Source organism: Gallinula chloropus (genome assembly GCF_964237585.1).
Source record: "Gallinula chloropus genome assembly, chromosome: 6".
NCBI lineage: Eukaryota > Metazoa > Chordata > Aves > Gruiformes > Rallidae > Gallinula > Gallinula chloropus.
Genome location: NC_140091.1, coordinates 10,530,577 through 10,546,120, shown reverse-complemented (window position 1 = coordinate 10,546,120; position 15,544 = coordinate 10,530,577). Strand labels below are relative to the sequence as shown.

Here is a 15,544-nt window from a genome sequence, read left to right as displayed (position 1 = left end):
CACTGCTGAAGTACAGATGCTGACACAGGTTTTGAAGAGCTCCAGGTCTCCATCACCTGGGGCAGAGCCATGCCATGAGGGGCTCAAGCACAGCACCCCCAAACCCTTCAGACCATTGGACAATAACACATGGAGCAGCATCAGCTTTACCTTAAACCCTGTCCGTGACTCAAACACACAGGACATCACCCAAGCAATGCCACAGCTCCTCCCCACACATTAATCTCTCTACCCAAAGCAAAACACCAACCCCAGTCTTCAGGGAGGGATGTACATCTCCTGGGAGGTAGCCAAATGGTAACCATGCAGCTGGCTGCCCACCCAGCACCAGTGGTGAACCCTCTATCTGCCACCACTAATTGCAGACCTGGTCATCAGCAAGCAAATGCAAATCTGTGTGCACCCCACTCATCACAATGTCACCTCCCTGCCAGGGACACCTTCAGGCGCTGTGCAAGTGAAAGGATGTGGAATTTAACAAAAGGAAGAGACAGGAGTCATCCACATCCTTCCAGTCTGCACCTCTCATCCCAGACCTGCTCCCCTGGCATCTGCTGCTGGTGGCCAGCACCCAGCTGCTGCAAGCCAAGGACCACAGGCTGGGTCAGAGCAGCACGCTGCAGGGACACAGGCCCTTCCTACCAGCCATGGTGAGGCTCTGCCTGGCCCTGGTGGAAAAAGAGGCCAACCCCTCATCGATAAGATGAATTAGTTGTCTCAGCAGCACCAGCAAAATGAGTGAGAGGAGCGGAGCCCGTGAGGCCCGGCCTGCTTTGTTTCAATTACAGCAGCTGCCAGAAGAAAAAGATAACCTCGATATTGATGGCAGGAGCAGCAGACAGAGGTGCCCTTGTGGGCTGCTGGGAGCAGGTAGAGGGGGAAGGGGAAGGAGGAGGAGAGAGGGAGCAAGAGATGGAGGAGGGGGGAGGAAGGTTTCAGCAGCACCCATGGAATTGCCAGGCTGGCTGCCCTGGGCTAGTGAGAAAGACCCACCTGATCCCGCTGCCTTCATCCCCATCGGGAGCAGCTCCTGCTCACTCTGGCTCTTGCCCCAGTCACTGGGCAGAGCATCTTCCCCCCCGGAGACAAGACAGGGGGGTGCAGCCTCCCAGGATGCAGGGCAGAAAGTCAGCTCAGAGCATCCTCACCAGGACACGCAGCACAGCGTGGCACTGAGCAGAAGACACATGGCTTCACTCCCCACTCAGGCAGTGGGGCCCAGAGAGGAGATGGAGACCTCAAGGAAGGGGCTGGGTGGGGCTGTGTGGGATGATGGATGAAGCCAGAGTGAAGGCTGGGACAGGCATGGGAGCAGCCTGGGGTGCAGGCAGACACAGCTGCCTGCCAGGGACACAGCACCCAGCTGAGAGCTGTGCTTGCTACAGGGACAAGACTAGGGACAAGATGCCCAGGATGACCTTGGACTGCATATGGGAGCTTTGGCCCCACGACAACAGCCCAGGGCAGGCACCCCAACATCACACCTAGAAGCCAAAGCTCGAGGTGCCAAGCCAAACTTCCTCCTGGCAGCCCAGGGTTAATATCCTGCCTGGGGAGAGGGACTGACCCCTGGGTTCACAGCTGGCAGGACGTAACCAGAAGGTGTGAGGAGATGGGGTCTCGGGTCTCTGACCCCTTTCCATCCAAGTCTCTGCACAGGGACCAGTCACCTCCAGCTGCTGCTTTACAGGTCCTCATCCTGCAAAAAGCCAGCCCAGCGCTGAGCGAGTCGCCCACTCTCTCTGGGGAAGGGGCACCAGAGGCCAGGCTGAACAAGGTTCGCTTCACAGAGGTTTTATTTGTGCTCTGGATATCCACATCGCCCTCCAATCTCCAGGAGAGAACCCAGGACCCTTACCCCCGTCCTCCCGGAGCTGTGGGCTCTGGATACAGCCCCTAGGTCTCCAAGAGGGGACAAGACCACCATCTTGCGGCCACCCATCACCACTGCACATACCCGTGTGCAAGGCCTGGAGGGTCCCCAGGATGTGACAGCAATGGGGGTACAGGGTTTGGCTCATGGGGAGCTGCGACCTCCTACCACTCCTAATGCCCTCGTCCCCCGGGGTCACACCCCACAGGGCACAGGCTGCTCTCCCCTCGCTCCCCAACCAGGGCACCCAAGCGTGCCAGGATGAGCAGAGGGTGCTGGCAGTGCTGCTCCTGGTCCCAGTTCTGGTATCTCCATCCCTGCCCTGCTGCTCCATGCGGTGTCAGCCAGCAGTGACCAGGGCCCTCCTGGTTTGCACAGCAGGCTTCATTGAGCATGGAAAGGCATGTGGCAGCAGAGGAAGGCTCAGAACTGAGCCCTGGGGCTGAAAACACCAGCACCTTGGGGAGTCTGAGGGGGGGTTCTCATCCCTGGTCACAGCATGGGATCCCTCACCATGGGAGATGCTGGAGGGGGTTGTTATACCAACGCTGCTGGCGACCAGCAGCTCAAAGCAAGTCCTTTTGTGCCTCTGAGAAGCGAGTTGGCATGGTCTGCACACTACAGGGTTCTTCTGCAAGGCTGCCCAGCCTGGCTTAGTGCTCACTCCCCTCCTTCTGCTTCTGCCCCTTGCGATGCAGCCGGCTCTGGTCTCTGTGGTGGTGGTGAGCATGGGTAGCAGGGTCACGGTCTCCACTTGGGTCTGTAGCTCTCTCGCTGCTGACCACACGATGGTGGTGAGGATGGAGGGGGTTGTGCTGGTGGACGGGGGTCTCTGACTCCTTCCCCTCTTGTTCAGGAAGCGGGCTCGGGGTTACAGGGACCTCCATGGTACTGTTAGCCTGGGGAAAGCAACGCAAAGGCTGGTGCAGTCTGTGACTGTGCACAGAGCCTGTGAGCACATCTGTGAGTGGGGGTGAAAACAGAACAGCAGCCGCCATGCAGAAAGCTGCACGGTTCAGACCAAAGGCTCTCCAGCCCCAATCCAGGCACAGGGAGGACAGGAGAGGCTGGAGCACAGAGAGCACAAGCCTCTGTACCTGCACCCCTTAGCTCGAGCTGTCTGTGGTCCAGGAAACTCCTGAGCCAGGAAAGGACTTTGCATTTAGTATTTCTAGATGGAATTTTTTTTCTCCTAGGAAGTGACTAATCGCCTGCTGAGCCCAGAGCTACATCCTTCTCTTTGCTCCAAGCTTGTCACTTCTTGATCCATTGCCTGCCCCTTTCTTATATCAGAACAGCCAGAGACCCCAGTTAGCTTTTCCAGATCTGGGCTATGACCACTTTAGTACCCTCCCTCCCAACCTGAAAGCCCTGACCTATTAAACCATCCTTCCTCCAGGCCTTTCACCCCCTTCCCTTTTGACTATGATCGAGGGCAGCTGCCAGCCCAGAGCCTGTCCCTGGTACAAAGATAACATCGCTTACTTCCTGACGTGCAATGCCAGAGGAGAGAAGGGAGCCTGGCTCCAGCAAGCAACCCCACTCCTTACCTCCTGGGTGGTGTTGGGGTAGAGGGAGCAGTTGCCACAGAAGTCCTTGCTGTGGGTGAAGCGGATGGCTGACTCCACGTAGGGGAAGTGGAGAAAGCTGTAGGGCAGCTGGATGTGGAAAGCCAGGCGGCCACATCTGCGGGGAGAAGCCACCACCCAGCTTGAAGGGATGAGGTGTGGGGTCCCCCTAGCCCAGCCATGGGGGCAGCTTTAGGAAGCCCACCAAATGCTCTGCAACTCCCCAGGAAAGGCTCAGCTGAGATAGAGGACACTCACCGGTCGTAGACGAGGAAGTCATCCTTGTCACCCCCCAGGACCTGCCAGACATCGGGCTCATCCGGCTCTGGCTGGAGGACAGGGATGCCCGGCGGTGCCGCACGCTCCAGCTCCCCAAACATGGCACGGGAGAGCGGCGCCTTCTCGTTGATGATCATGTAGCGGACGTCGGCCGTGCCCTGCCGGGCCAGCCTCTCCCGCAGGCCCCCCAGGCTGTGGGGAAGGAGCCGCTGGGAGAGGGTGCCGGGATGGGGGTTCCTCTACACCATCCCCCAGTGTGGCAGGGCTGGGTTTGGGGCAGAGGGGAGTGGGGCTCACCTGTGGGCCTGCTGCAGGCAGAAGTGTCAGCTGGCCTTCAGCAGGGCCACCACTGTCACCTGCCCTGCTGCCCCCGCCATGGGGCTCAAGCCGTTGACGCTCCATGCCGGTGCCTCCTGGCAGAGCCAGCTGCTGTTGGCTGCCTCCTCAGAGGCTGAGGCCAGCCCCAGCCAGGCTGCCAGGGCCAGCACTAGCAGCCCCATCCTGGCCCCCTGGCCCTGGCAGGGGGAAAAGGGGCATTAGTCTCCCCTCTGTCCCAGGGCTCAAACCAGCAGGGTCCCCTCAGCCCCAAACCACCTCCCCATACCCCACTTTGGGGCATTCAAAGACTGGTTGGCAGTATCATGCCAGTCCCAGCACAGCACTGGGAGCCAGGACCCTCATGCTGGTGGAGGAGGGGGAGAGTAGGGGGGGGGCGGATGTGTGGAAATCAGAGGATGAAGAAGTCTCCCCCAGCAGTGGGGCACCAGCTCCACATGGCGGGGGAGAAAAGTCCAGCTCCCACCATGGCCCTTCTCTACCTCTGCAACCCCAAAAGCCAGACCCAGCTATGGCCAGGGACCTGACTTTGCTGCAGGGATGCAGCCCCCATCATTGCAGCCATGATTGAGGTGTCAGTAGGACAGGGATGGTTTCACCTTGAGGTCACCTTGACAGTCCTTGATGCCCCAAGAAGCACTTGGGGGGGTGCACAGAGCCCTTAACCACCACCAATGTCTACCTGGAACCCCTTCCTCCCGCAGCCCCTAACCCAGTCCACCCCAAGATATTCCTCATCCCTCCAGGATCCAGCACAACTGACGGGCAAGGAAAGGACATGGGGCTGGATGGGGGCGATCAAAGGAGGTGGGGAGGGAGCAGGGGGCTGCGTGGTCTGGTCAGGATGGACACACCCCAATCCCCAGCCCTCTCCCCCCCGCGAAAACGAGCCCTCAATACCGCACTTCACTGCCGTCCTCCAGCCAGCCCTCGCTCCCTGCCCCAGCAGCTCTCGGTACCCAGCTGGCCCGGGTCTCCTTTTTATCTCCCGACCACTCTCCCCGCCCAGGAGGGAGGGGAAGAGCCTGGCCGGAGCAGGGACTGCGCCCCCCCGCCACCGCCTGCCTCGGGGGGACGGCAACAAGGCAGGCACTGTCCCCCGCCGTGCCACTCGGCTTCGGGGTCCTGCTGCCCAGCCGGGGGCCAAGCCGTGCCTGGTGCTGGGCCAGCGCAGAGGGTGCCAGGCGGTGCTGTGGGGAAGAGCTGGACCCTCCCCCGGGCACGGGAGGGTTGGTGGCACTGCCAAGGACACCGCTTGCAGCAAAGGGCTGCAGGACCGTGGGGCGACATCGAATGGTGCCACCCACGCACGAGGTCCCCGGGGAGCTGCCGGCCCAGCCTCTGGTATCCTGCAGCCAAAAGAGACAGGTGCTTGCCCTGCAGCCCTGGGGTGCCCGAGCTGCTCACACCGTGGGGTGCCACCCCACAGCAAGCCCCTGGCATCCAGTCCTGTGCCTCTGGTCCAGCCCCGTTGCTGGGGGAGGGCTGTGGTGGCGTGAGGAACCCGTGCTCCCTTGGGAAATCACAGCTGCGGTGGATCCCACCCCCCCCAGGAGCAAACAAGAGGAGCTCCCCACTCCAGCCACACACGGCCATCTCTGCAAATATTTGAGCTGTTTATTGTACCCGGGCTCTGTACAAAAACATGATAAGGCAGGGATGGGCGGCAGGCACAGACACAACAGGGGCAGCAGCGTGGTCCCAGGCAAGCGAAGAGTGGGGGCAATTGTCCAAAACCAGCCACAAGCAGCAGGGAGAGAGGAGCATTGAGGAGGAGCGAGGGGGAGGGACGGGACGGGATGACGACTTGACGAGCTCAGGGGCATCAGCAAAGCCGGGGGGGGGGGATCCAGGAGCAGATGTAGCTGAGCAGAGTCATCCTGAAGCAAACCCATCCCATGGCCGATGCTGAATCCTTCGCAGAGCTGTTGCCCGCCCGTCAGCATGTTGCTCCCCCTCAAAGCCCCTGAGGGTACCATGAGCACCCTGAAACACTCAGCGCTGAGCAGGGGCTGTTACCCTACGCCGGGATTTGGGCTGGCAGGGAATGACCATCGCAGACAGGAGCCATTTCATCACCGGTCCCAGGGGACAACCAGCCACGGCTCGGCAGCCAGTTCATCTCCTCCCTTCCCTCAGCCCCATCACGCTGGGCAGCGTTTTTGTTCTGCAAACACAGCCCGGCACCTCCGGGGTTGAGAGAAACTCAGTGCCCGCCGTACCCGGCAGCCGCCCGTCCCCGGCTCTGAAGCTGCGGGAGCAGCTCTCACCCCGCACCGGCACGACCCCGCGCCACGAGTGCCCGGGACGGCACCCACCGACCCCTCCCACCGCCGGGCAGGCGGCTCTGCTGCCTCCCTGGCATCGCCAACCCCGTTCCCTGACCCGCCGCTGCCTGGCGCATGCCGGGGAGGAGCAACCTGAACCGCCTCTCCAGGGCCAACCCCTGCCCCGGCATCCCCTTCGCCCGCAGCCTTGACCCCGGTGAGCCGCAGGCCGAGGGCGAGCCGGGGCCCTGCAGGCCCCAGGGGCACGGGGGGGGGGGTGGGGGGTGGCAGCTCCGGGGGTGCCGGGGCGGGACGGCTGGGAGAGGCGGTGCTGGGAGCGGAGCGGGACCGATCCTGGGCCCGCAGCGGCGGGGGAGGCGGGCGGGGAGGGACCGGGGAGCGCTGTCCCCTGCCATGTGCTTGCCCGGACAAGGAGCTCGGCGAGCATCCCCGCTGCCCGGGCTGGGGTGGAGCAGGTGGGGGTGCCGGCGGGGCGGTGCTGAGCCCCCTGTGCCCCTGCGGCAGGCCGGGTGCAGCACAGCTCCCCCGAGCCTGCAGCCTGGCAGGGGAGCACTCGGTGCAAACCCCTTGTCTGGGGCACAGGAGGAAGGGAACATTTGAGCAGGTCATGGTCCCCAACCAACCCCCTCCCCCAGTGCACGTTCTTGGGGTCTGGCCAGGGTGGCTGGTGCGTGGCCTGGGGTCAGAAGGCGTCAGTGGGTTGCTTGTGGAGTTGATGTCAAGGATGTGTTTGGATGGGTATTTTGCGCCCCTGTTCAGTGAGACAGGTATCTGGGGGGAAGGGAGGTCTCCCCGCAGCATCCCAGGTATTTCACCCACTGTACCCCTAGGGCAAGGTCACTCCTGGGGTGCAGTACCTCCACACTGCCCTTGTCGGGGAGGGGAAGGGCATGCCGACCTGTTGTGACCCCACTGCTCACTGTCCCTCCCCTCCCCCCCCCCCCCCACATTTGTGGGACCCCACTGACAAGTACTGGGGCAGTGCAGGAGCTTTTCAGCTGTAACCAGCATGTTGCTCTGTGTTTACCAGTCCAAGCTCCGTGTTCCCAGTTGCTGGTACAGGACATCCCCCCACCCCAACCCTTGTCCCCGTAGTGCTTACACACGCAGAATACCTCCCTCACCTGCATTCCCGGGTAGCAGCCTCAGGGGACACATAGCTGCAGAGGGGACCCACTGTGACCAAAGCTCAGGGCTTTCCTGCTCCATGACCCCGGGTGTGGGCAGGGCAGCACCACAGAGGGGTGGTGGGACAGCTCAGTATCCTCAGGCAGCTCTTTGCAGCTTGCCCCAGAGGTGGGTGCCCTTGTACAGCACCTACTGGCCTGTGAGACCCACTTATTTAGAATATAAGCAGTTAATGAGTGTGAATTCAGATTGGTGTGCATCTGAGCGCGCTGATGAACTCAGGCTCAGCGCGAGGTGGAGGAATGACTCCTTCCCGCAGCCAGCAAGCCCCCGCTGACCCCGTGCATCCTCCCTGCAGCCTGTCCCTCCATGGCAGCCTTGCTGAGCCGCCCCTGCTTCATCTCCCTCCACGTGCCCTACAGGCAGGGCTGGGCCCAGGACCTGGTCAACACCTTTCGCTTCCAGCCCGTGGCCGTGCGGGAGACGCCGGTGGTCCGGCAGCTGGCCTTGCGACGGGGATCCGCCGTCTTCCTTGTCAACGAGCGCCTGGCGCTAGGTCCTGCCAGCACCTCCTCCCGTGATTTCCTCTACGATGTGGACCCCAGGCCCGCCTTGGGCACAGCCTCCAATGTCTGCTTTGAGGTGGATGATGTGCTGGGGCTCTGCAGGCGGCTGCAGAGCCGGGGATGCTCCCTGCCCGTGCCCCCCACCGAGGTGAGGGATGACGGTGGCTCCGTCACCTATGGGGTGGTGAGCTCCATTGTGGGCAATGTCAGCCATACCCTTCTGGACCGATCCCGCTACCGGGGACCCTTCCTGCCCGGCTTCCAGCCCCTCGCAGAAGCCCCCTTGGGGGATGGGATTGAGATCACCCACTTTGACCACATCACGTACGTCTGCCCGCCCGGCGGTGCCCGGCTGGCTCTGGACTGGTACCAGCGCTGCTTCGGCTTCCACCGCTTCCTGCTGAACCCGCGGGAGAGGCCGGCTGAGGGCTACGTGCTCGGTGGGCAGGGGGTGGGCATGCTGCTCCTGGCGCTGCAGAGTGCCCAGGGTGCCCCAGCACATGGCTGCAAGCTCGTCCTTGCCGAGTCCCTCTCCGAGTACGGCACCAACCAAGTCGACACGTTCCTGGAACAGCACGGTGGGGCTGGGATCCAGCACGTCGGCCTCTGCACCACCGACATTGTCTCCACAACCAGGGCTTTGCAGCAGCGGGGTGCACGGTTCTTCACACCCCCTGCTGCCTATTACAGCCAGGGTGGCAAAGCAGAGGAGATCCGAGGGGCTGGGCAGGACCCCCACGCACTGGAAGAACTGGGAATCCTGCTAGACACCACAGCAGCCGGGGACAAGGGCCAGCCAAGCACTGATGCCACAGAGAGGCCTTCCCAGGAGTACTTGATGCAGATCTTCACCCATCCTATCTTTTCCGAGGAAACCTTCTTCCTGGAGCTCATTGACCGTCGGGGAGCACCAGGCTTTGGGGAGGGCAACATACGGGCACTGTGGAAAGCTGTGCAGGTCTATATGGACCAGCAGCAGTAGTGACAACACTACAATCCTCCTCCCTCAGCTCCCCATCCGCCCTGGTCCAAGCCTGGGGCAATATGCCACTGCAGAGATTCCAATAGGCGCCTGCAGCAGGGCCCAGGTGAGCAGGGACCAAGGGAAGGCTCACAACCCAGAGCCAGCTTCAACGTGACAGCGGTCACTTGGAGCCAGGTCCAGTGGGACTCAGCATCCCCTGGGATGGAGGGTGATTTCTTCCCCTTCCTGAGGTCCCAGTGAGTTATCAGCCTCACATAAAGCCTTCTGCCTTTAGATCAAGGTGAATTTAACAGACCTGTGCCCACAGCACAGCCAGCAGCACTGCTGTTGGAGCAGCATCCCCTGAAGGGGAGGAGGAGCTGCCTCAGGAGAGTAGATAATCCAGGGTCCATGGACACCACCCAGAGCACAGCCAGGCCCTGTGCAGGAGGACTGGTGGCCTCTTGCTCCTCCCAATTAAAGAATTAACCAGCAGGTGCTGCTTTGGGCTTCGCTTTTTTTTTTCCTCCCCCCATTTAAGATCTGCCAAGGACCCAGTGAGGATGAGAGGACCCTTTCCACCCCTTGCAGGGGGCTGTCTCCAGTCCTGCAGTCCCCCAAAGTGATGGTGCTTGCCCCTTGCACCTCCCCAAGTAGCGTTACTGTGCAGCACAGTTGGGGAAAGCCACAGCATGAACGTGGTGGGGAACAACCTGAGGGAAAAGGTAAAAATAAAGGGGGGGTAAAACCCTACCAGAAGCCCAGGGGCTGGTTGCTCAGCCCCACCAAGCAGCATCCTGGGGGCAGGAGCTGTGCAGACCCTGGGGGCTGATCCTGCCCCCGCAGTAGAGGTGCTCTGGGTGCCTTAGAGAGGGGCAGCAGCAGTTAACGCTCAGCCAAGGAGCATATGAGCACGTGGTAAAATCTCAGCTGTTCCCACCCCAGGATCCTGCCAGTCATCCTCCCCTTCAACCAGAGGCTGCTGGACAGCCCTAGCTCAGCACAAGAGAGGCAGAAAACCACTTTAAAAAAACCCTGCACGTTTTAGTTTTATTATTAAAAAGCCTGTGGCTCAGGTTCAGTAGAAACAAGTGTCTAAAAGGAGGCAGAGAGAGCCTGGAATGGAAGAGCAGCATTCACAGCTGCTGCCGGGTGCAGGGGGGCAGCTGAGGACAGGGCTGGGGGAGCAACGTGGCCACAGCCTTCCTGGTGCTGGGCAAAAACCCTGCTGCCATGGATCTGCAGTGCCTGTGCGGGACCAGTAACCCCAGGAGGGCTCCAGCACACAGGGCAAGCCCAGCTCTGGGTCACATCCAGGACTGCGCTGGCCCCACCGAGGCACAAGGCCCTTGGGAGAGCCGGGGAAGCTGGTGGAGGAGCAGGAGACCAGTAACAGCGCTGCAGGGTGGGTGCAGCATCCTGATGCCAGGCTCAGGACTCACGGGACTGCAGGTCTCCGGTGGTCTCAGAGGGCCAAGGTTCCCTCACGGGGAGGTGGGGGCCTGGAGGAAGGCGCGGAGGGAGAGCTGCCTCCCAGGGCGGGTGCCACCTGCTCCCTGCAGCTTTGCCCCCCGCTTCCGCTTGCAGCCCTGCGGGAGAGACATATGGGGCTAAACCAAACCCCAGGGTCCCCACAGCCCCCAGGGATTGCCTGGGGATGGGGCAGGACCCTGGTACTGGGGGCATTCAGGGACATGCCCCAGCTGCAGCCCTGCCCCAGGCTGGGGATGCTCCTTGGCCTGAGCCCACTGCAGAGGGGGCTCCAGTACCACCCCAGAGCCTGGCCACAGTGACACAGAGCAGCTCCTGGGGCTCACAACCCCCCAGCAATACCCACCTTGCCTGGGCTGTTCTCCTCCCCACGCTGCTTCTCATGCGCTTTCAGCACCTGAAGGAAGCACAAGAGAGCCCAGAGCTGAACTGCAGCTGGCTCCAGGAGCTGGGACTGCCCCCAGAAATTGGGGGATGCCCAGAGGGGAAGAAAGGCGCAGGTCCCTCTGGTACCTTCTTCATGGCTGTGGACACAGCTGAGGCATGGAACTCCTCCTCTGTCACCCAGCGAGATGGAGACAAGGCAGGGCCCAGGGTCACATCCCCATCCAGGGGCAGGGAGTAGACCACGTATGTCTGGTGGATGTGAGAGAAGATGTGGACAACCTGCATGGAGATGGGAAGACAGACATGGACACACAGCAGGGGGTGCGCTGCCTCCTCAGCTGCCTCACAAGTGCACTGAGTCTGTCAGGGCTCTGAGGAGCGGGTCAGGCTTGGGAGGGGTAACAGGAGGGAAGTGGGACCTTCTGCCCCACGGCCAAGCACACGTCTCATACTGCATCCCTCCAGCTCCAGCCTCACCTCTCCAATTAGCCGCAGGCTGCCTGCCACCACTGGCCACCCTGTCCATGCCCGGAGGTGATCAGCCAGCACCTCCTTCTGCTTCTTCTCCTGCAGATCCTCAGCCAGCGGGAAGCTGGGGAACTCCCAGAGCCCGGCCAAGAGACCTGTGAGGGGCACAACCATGAGCCAGCGAGAGGCACATCTGGGGACACTGAGCCACATCACATCCTATTCCCAGGCTGCTCGGTCCCTCACGGGGAAGGGGAAGCACAGTGCCTTCTCTGCCCTCCCACCCAGCCCCATACCAGAGCTGGGTCTCTGCACGATGAGGTACTCCGGGGCCCCGTGGCAGCCCCTCCGCTCCAGCACACACGTAGCTGTTCGTTCCACCCGCGGCTGTTTCTTTGCTGCTTTCCGGGGGAAGTTGGTGACCCCCAGGCTGCTGTCCCATGGCTCTGTGGCTGGGGGGCACAGGGCACAGTCCCCAACACCTGCAAACACCAATGTAACAGTTGCCACAGATCCCAGAGCCACAGAGGGGATCTCCTCAGGTGCTTACCACAGTCCTCAACATCAGGCACTGGGGTGGGTTTTCCAAACAGCTTCTGCGAGGCAAAGGACAGCTCCTTCTCCACCTGCAAGGGGGGGGGACAGGAATGGGGACAGGCTCATCCACCAGCCCACCAAGGGCCAGCACCCTGTGAGGATGCAGGATGCGATGCCCAGCCAAAACCAGCTTGCAACACTGGTATGGGACAGCCATTGTGCTTCACAGAGGACCTAGAGGACCTTCTGCCACCCCACTGGGACAGCTGGCAGCCCCCAGCCGCACACAGGCAGATTCTGGGGCTGTACTTACCCTGCGCCGTGCTTGACAGTGCTGCTTGACAGGGCACTCCCCACACAGCGGGGCCTTGGGCGTGCACACAGTTGCCCCCAGCTCCATCAGGGCTTGGTTAAAATCCCCAGGGCGGCTCCTGTCCACCAAGGCATTGGCCATGTCCCTGGGAGAGACAGCAGCAGGTGACACTGGGCTCTGCAGGGAGAGGGCCCTGGGACCTCTCTCTGCCTCCTGCCTGGGAGGGGATGCTCCCAGGTGTGCAGAGGCAACCCGAGTCCTTTCTCCACCACTCTCAGCAGCACCAGTTTTCCAAGAGCTCCCACACCCCAGGCCTGCCTCCCTCCCTTTGCAGGCTCCACTCCCCACAGCTCCCAAAGGGCCCTGCCCTTGGCCACCAACAAGCACAGCTGTGATCTCCTCGGAGCAGGGACACAGCCTTCCCCTTACCAGAGCCGGTCAATGACAGCTGGGCTGCTGGAGTCAGCACCGATGCAGCGCAGGCGACACAGGACCCGGATCACGTTCCCATCCACGACTCCGGTAGCCTGGGATGAGGAGCTGGGGTTACCACACCAGGAGGTGCCCGTGCCCTTAGCAAGGTGGGGAGCTGAGGTGCTCCAGGACAGAGAAGGGGGTACACAACCCACAGGCCAAGCTGGGGGGTGGGTGAGATGCACCACAAAGCATGGGAGAGCCAGAGCCGAGCACAGCCCCAGGGAGCCCCCTGATTGTGAAATCTACCAGCAGGACCCTGCCAGGGTAGGGGCTGGGGCCCAGAGAGGGGAGACACGTCTCCATCATGCACTGACACCCAGCTCTCACCTGCCCAAACGAGATGGATGCGATGGCCCCCGCTGTGTATCTGCCCACCCCTGGCAGCAGCTTCTGCAGGTCCTCAGCTGTCCTGGGCATCTGACCAGCCAGCTCGGACACCACCTGACAGAGAGAAGGCTGGGGTCAGGGGGAACAGCTGAAACGTGGGCACACAACCCATTTCAGCCACAGGAAGACAGGATCCCAGCCTCCGCAGCCTCGTGCTGGCAGCACCCAGCCTCAGCGAGGCAGCCAGCAGCCAGCACCAACCCATGGGCTTCAGAAACACATCCCCCACCCCATCACTGGGGCACCTTCCTTGCTGCCTCCTGCAGACGCTTCCCTCGGGAGTAGTAGCCAAGTCCTGCCCACAGCTCGTTCACCTCCTGCTCCAAGAGACACAGCACAGTGTTAGAGGAAGAGCTGCAAGGGCAAGGAGAGCACCCAGCTGCAGCCATGCTCACCTCCAGCGATGCCTGTGCCAGAGCCTGCAGCGTCGGCCACTTCTGTGGTACAGAGGGAAGGGGACAAGTCAGGGACAAGCAGAGCCGTGCCCCACAGCCAGGGGCCTGCCCCAGGTCTTCAAAAGGGGATTCCTGTGGGGGGCACAGGTCTCCATAAGGAGCGGTCACCTGCATCCAGCGATTGTAGTAGTCAATCACAGTAGACACTTGCGTCTGCTGGAGCATGATCTCAGACACCCACACTGCAGGGAGCAGGGCAGGGGTCAGAGCAGAGGCACCAACACCACCCACACCTTCTGTTGTGGCCACGTTAGCACTAGCTACAAGCGCCACACCAGCATACAGCCCACAGGACCCTTCCCACCCTCCACGTGCTGCCCCACAGGAGGCTCCACAGGCCCAAAGTGGGCTCTCAGACCACCCCCCACCAGCGCCTTGCAGGTGGGGCTCAGCGAGACTCGTGGCCCTGGCAAGCAGCTTGTTCCAAGGATGGTGATTGAAGCCACATATCCTCACAAGGCCATAGAGCACATGGGTATTGGGGGCCCCCCTGGCACCCCCGGCTCCTCACCTGCGTACCCCCGTCTGTCGGCATCCGGCTCAGTTGCAGCCTGAAAGGGGAAGAAGATGGAGTGAGGAGAACTGGGTGACACAGGACCCCACCACAGAGGGGACCCTCACATAAAAATAAAGTCCTGCATTGTGTTGTGAACACTGCATATACATGAGGGGCTGCGTATTTCCCTCCCCCCCGGCCCTCAGAAGCTCCAAGTTTGGGTCAGCAACGGCTAAAGCACCCCCTCCCCGATGCAGCACGAGGGGCACCACAGCAGGAGTTCACCTCAGACATTAAAAACCCCACCAGAGGAGCTGTCCCAGACCTGAGCCTCCCCCACCCCCTGCACGGGGAGCGAGCGAAGGCAGACGCAAGTCCCTCAGAGGGGCCGCGCAGGTCCCAGCGCCCCGCAGACCGACGCTGCTGCGGGGCGGACGCCTCCACGGCACCGCATCCGGCGCCAGGCCGGGCGCAGAGCGGGCGGAGCGCTCACGCAACGCGCGGGGGCTCGAAGCAAACCCGCGGAGAGCGGTTTCTGCGCAGCGCTCGCTGGCGCGGGGGCGGGAGCAGAGGAGCGCTGCGGGCTGCGCGGTTTCACCCCGCTCCCCGCTTGTGCCCAGGCGGGTGGCTGCAGAGCGCTCACCGCGGGACACGGCTGGGAGCGCAGGCGCCTCCGACACCCGCTGCCAGGACGTGTGACACCGGGGGCACATCCCTCCCTTAGGCGGAGGGGCTGAGGTCCCGCTCCGGCCCCCCGCCCGCCCTTACCAGCGCTCTCCAGGGCAGGTCCCGCTTGCACTTGTCGTACCACGCCAGCAGGGCCCCGCGCAGGGACTCGATCTCAGCCGGGTCGCTGAAGAGGTGCCGGGCGGGCGGCGGAGCGGGCGGCGGAGCTGGGGCCCCTGCCAGGAGAGCGGCGCGGGGTCAGGGCACGGCGAGGGCTGCGGGGCCCGACAGAGCCGCTGCCGGTTGGGCGAGCACCGAGTGCCGGGCCCTACGGGGACGCAGCGAGCTCTGGCAGCCCCGTGCCCCACGGGGCGCCCCGCGTTCGCCCCCAGACCTCCCGCTACCTCGGCCGGGCAAGGCCCGCTTCGCGCTCCGCCCCGCCGGCGCCCTCCTGCCGCCCCGCCGGAGGCTCCCGGCGGCTGCCGCCTGCAGGGGGCTCATGGCGGCGCCGCGCCGAGCCCGGGGCTGCGAGAACAGCGGCAGCAGCGCCGCGTGAAGCTTTCCCGGGAAAATGTTTCCCCCCCCCCCGAGCCCTACCCCCGCGCGGGGGCCAATAAGAGCGGGAGGCCCCACCCACCTTCCGTGCCCGAGCCAATCGACGCGGGGCGCGGGGGCCGGCCGGGGGAGGGGCAGGACCTCCCGGTGCGCCGGAGCCAATCGGCGCTCCGGGCGGGGGGGACGAGCGCTGTCCCCTCCCCTTCTCCCGCCGGTCCCTTCGGTCTCTCCGGAAGGACCCCAGGGGCTGCCCAGCTGCGCGCCTGCTTGCTTAAAAAAAACAAGTTTGGGTTGGAAGCGTGTGAGGGGG

The 15,544-nt window shown here is 62.9% G+C and overlaps 3 protein-coding genes across 7 annotated transcripts; 1 reads left to right on the top strand and 2 right to left on the bottom strand.

Moving 5' to 3' along the window:
- Positions 1–1,778: 1,778 nt before the first annotated feature.
- LOC311193382 (selenoprotein Pb-like) lies at positions 1,779–4,997 on the bottom strand. 2 transcript variants are annotated; one of them, XM_084266190.1, is made up of 5 exons: positions 4,957–4,997; positions 4,018–4,235; positions 3,700–3,912; positions 3,424–3,559; positions 1,779–2,772 (listed from the first exon to the last, which is right to left on the bottom strand). In XM_084266190.1, the coding sequence occupies exons 2-5, from the start codon at positions 4,218–4,220 to the stop codon at positions 2,527–2,529; spliced, it is 798 nt and encodes a 265-aa protein (XP_084122316.1). In that variant the 5' UTR covers positions 4,221–4,235; positions 4,957–4,997; the 3' UTR covers positions 1,779–2,526. The 2 variants fall into 2 exon arrangements, with proteins under 2 accessions (XP_084122316.1, XP_084122317.1); XM_084266191.1 differs by having other exon boundaries at positions 4,962–4,988.
- Positions 4,998–7,689: 2,692 nt separating this feature from the next.
- Positions 7,690–9,497, top strand: HPDL (4-hydroxyphenylpyruvate dioxygenase like). The gene has a single exon (XM_084266105.1). The coding sequence runs from the start codon at positions 7,842–7,844 to the stop codon at positions 9,018–9,020; it is 1,179 nt and encodes a 392-aa protein (XP_084122231.1). The 5' UTR covers positions 7,690–7,841; the 3' UTR covers positions 9,021–9,497.
- A 541-nt stretch (positions 9,498–10,038) lies between these two features.
- On the bottom strand, positions 10,039–15,250 carry MUTYH (mutY DNA glycosylase). Of its 4 annotated transcripts, none has more exons than XM_084266034.1 (15): positions 15,084–15,250; positions 14,782–14,915; positions 14,029–14,068; positions 13,626–13,699; positions 13,458–13,499; positions 13,308–13,379; positions 13,003–13,116; positions 12,628–12,725; positions 12,199–12,343; positions 11,899–11,974; positions 11,645–11,830; positions 11,358–11,503; positions 11,007–11,159; positions 10,840–10,890; positions 10,039–10,591 (listed from the first exon to the last, which is right to left on the bottom strand). In XM_084266034.1, exons 1-15 carry the CDS (start codon positions 15,178–15,180, stop codon positions 10,487–10,489), a joined length of 1,533 nt encoding a protein of 510 aa, XP_084122160.1. In that variant the 5' UTR covers positions 15,181–15,250; the 3' UTR covers positions 10,039–10,486. The 4 variants fall into 4 exon arrangements, with proteins under 4 accessions (XP_084122160.1, XP_084122161.1, XP_084122159.1 ...); XM_084266035.1 differs by having other exon boundaries at positions 11,645–11,800; XM_084266033.1 differs by having other exon boundaries at positions 13,458–13,699.
- Between the last annotated feature and the right edge of the window lie 294 nt (positions 15,251–15,544).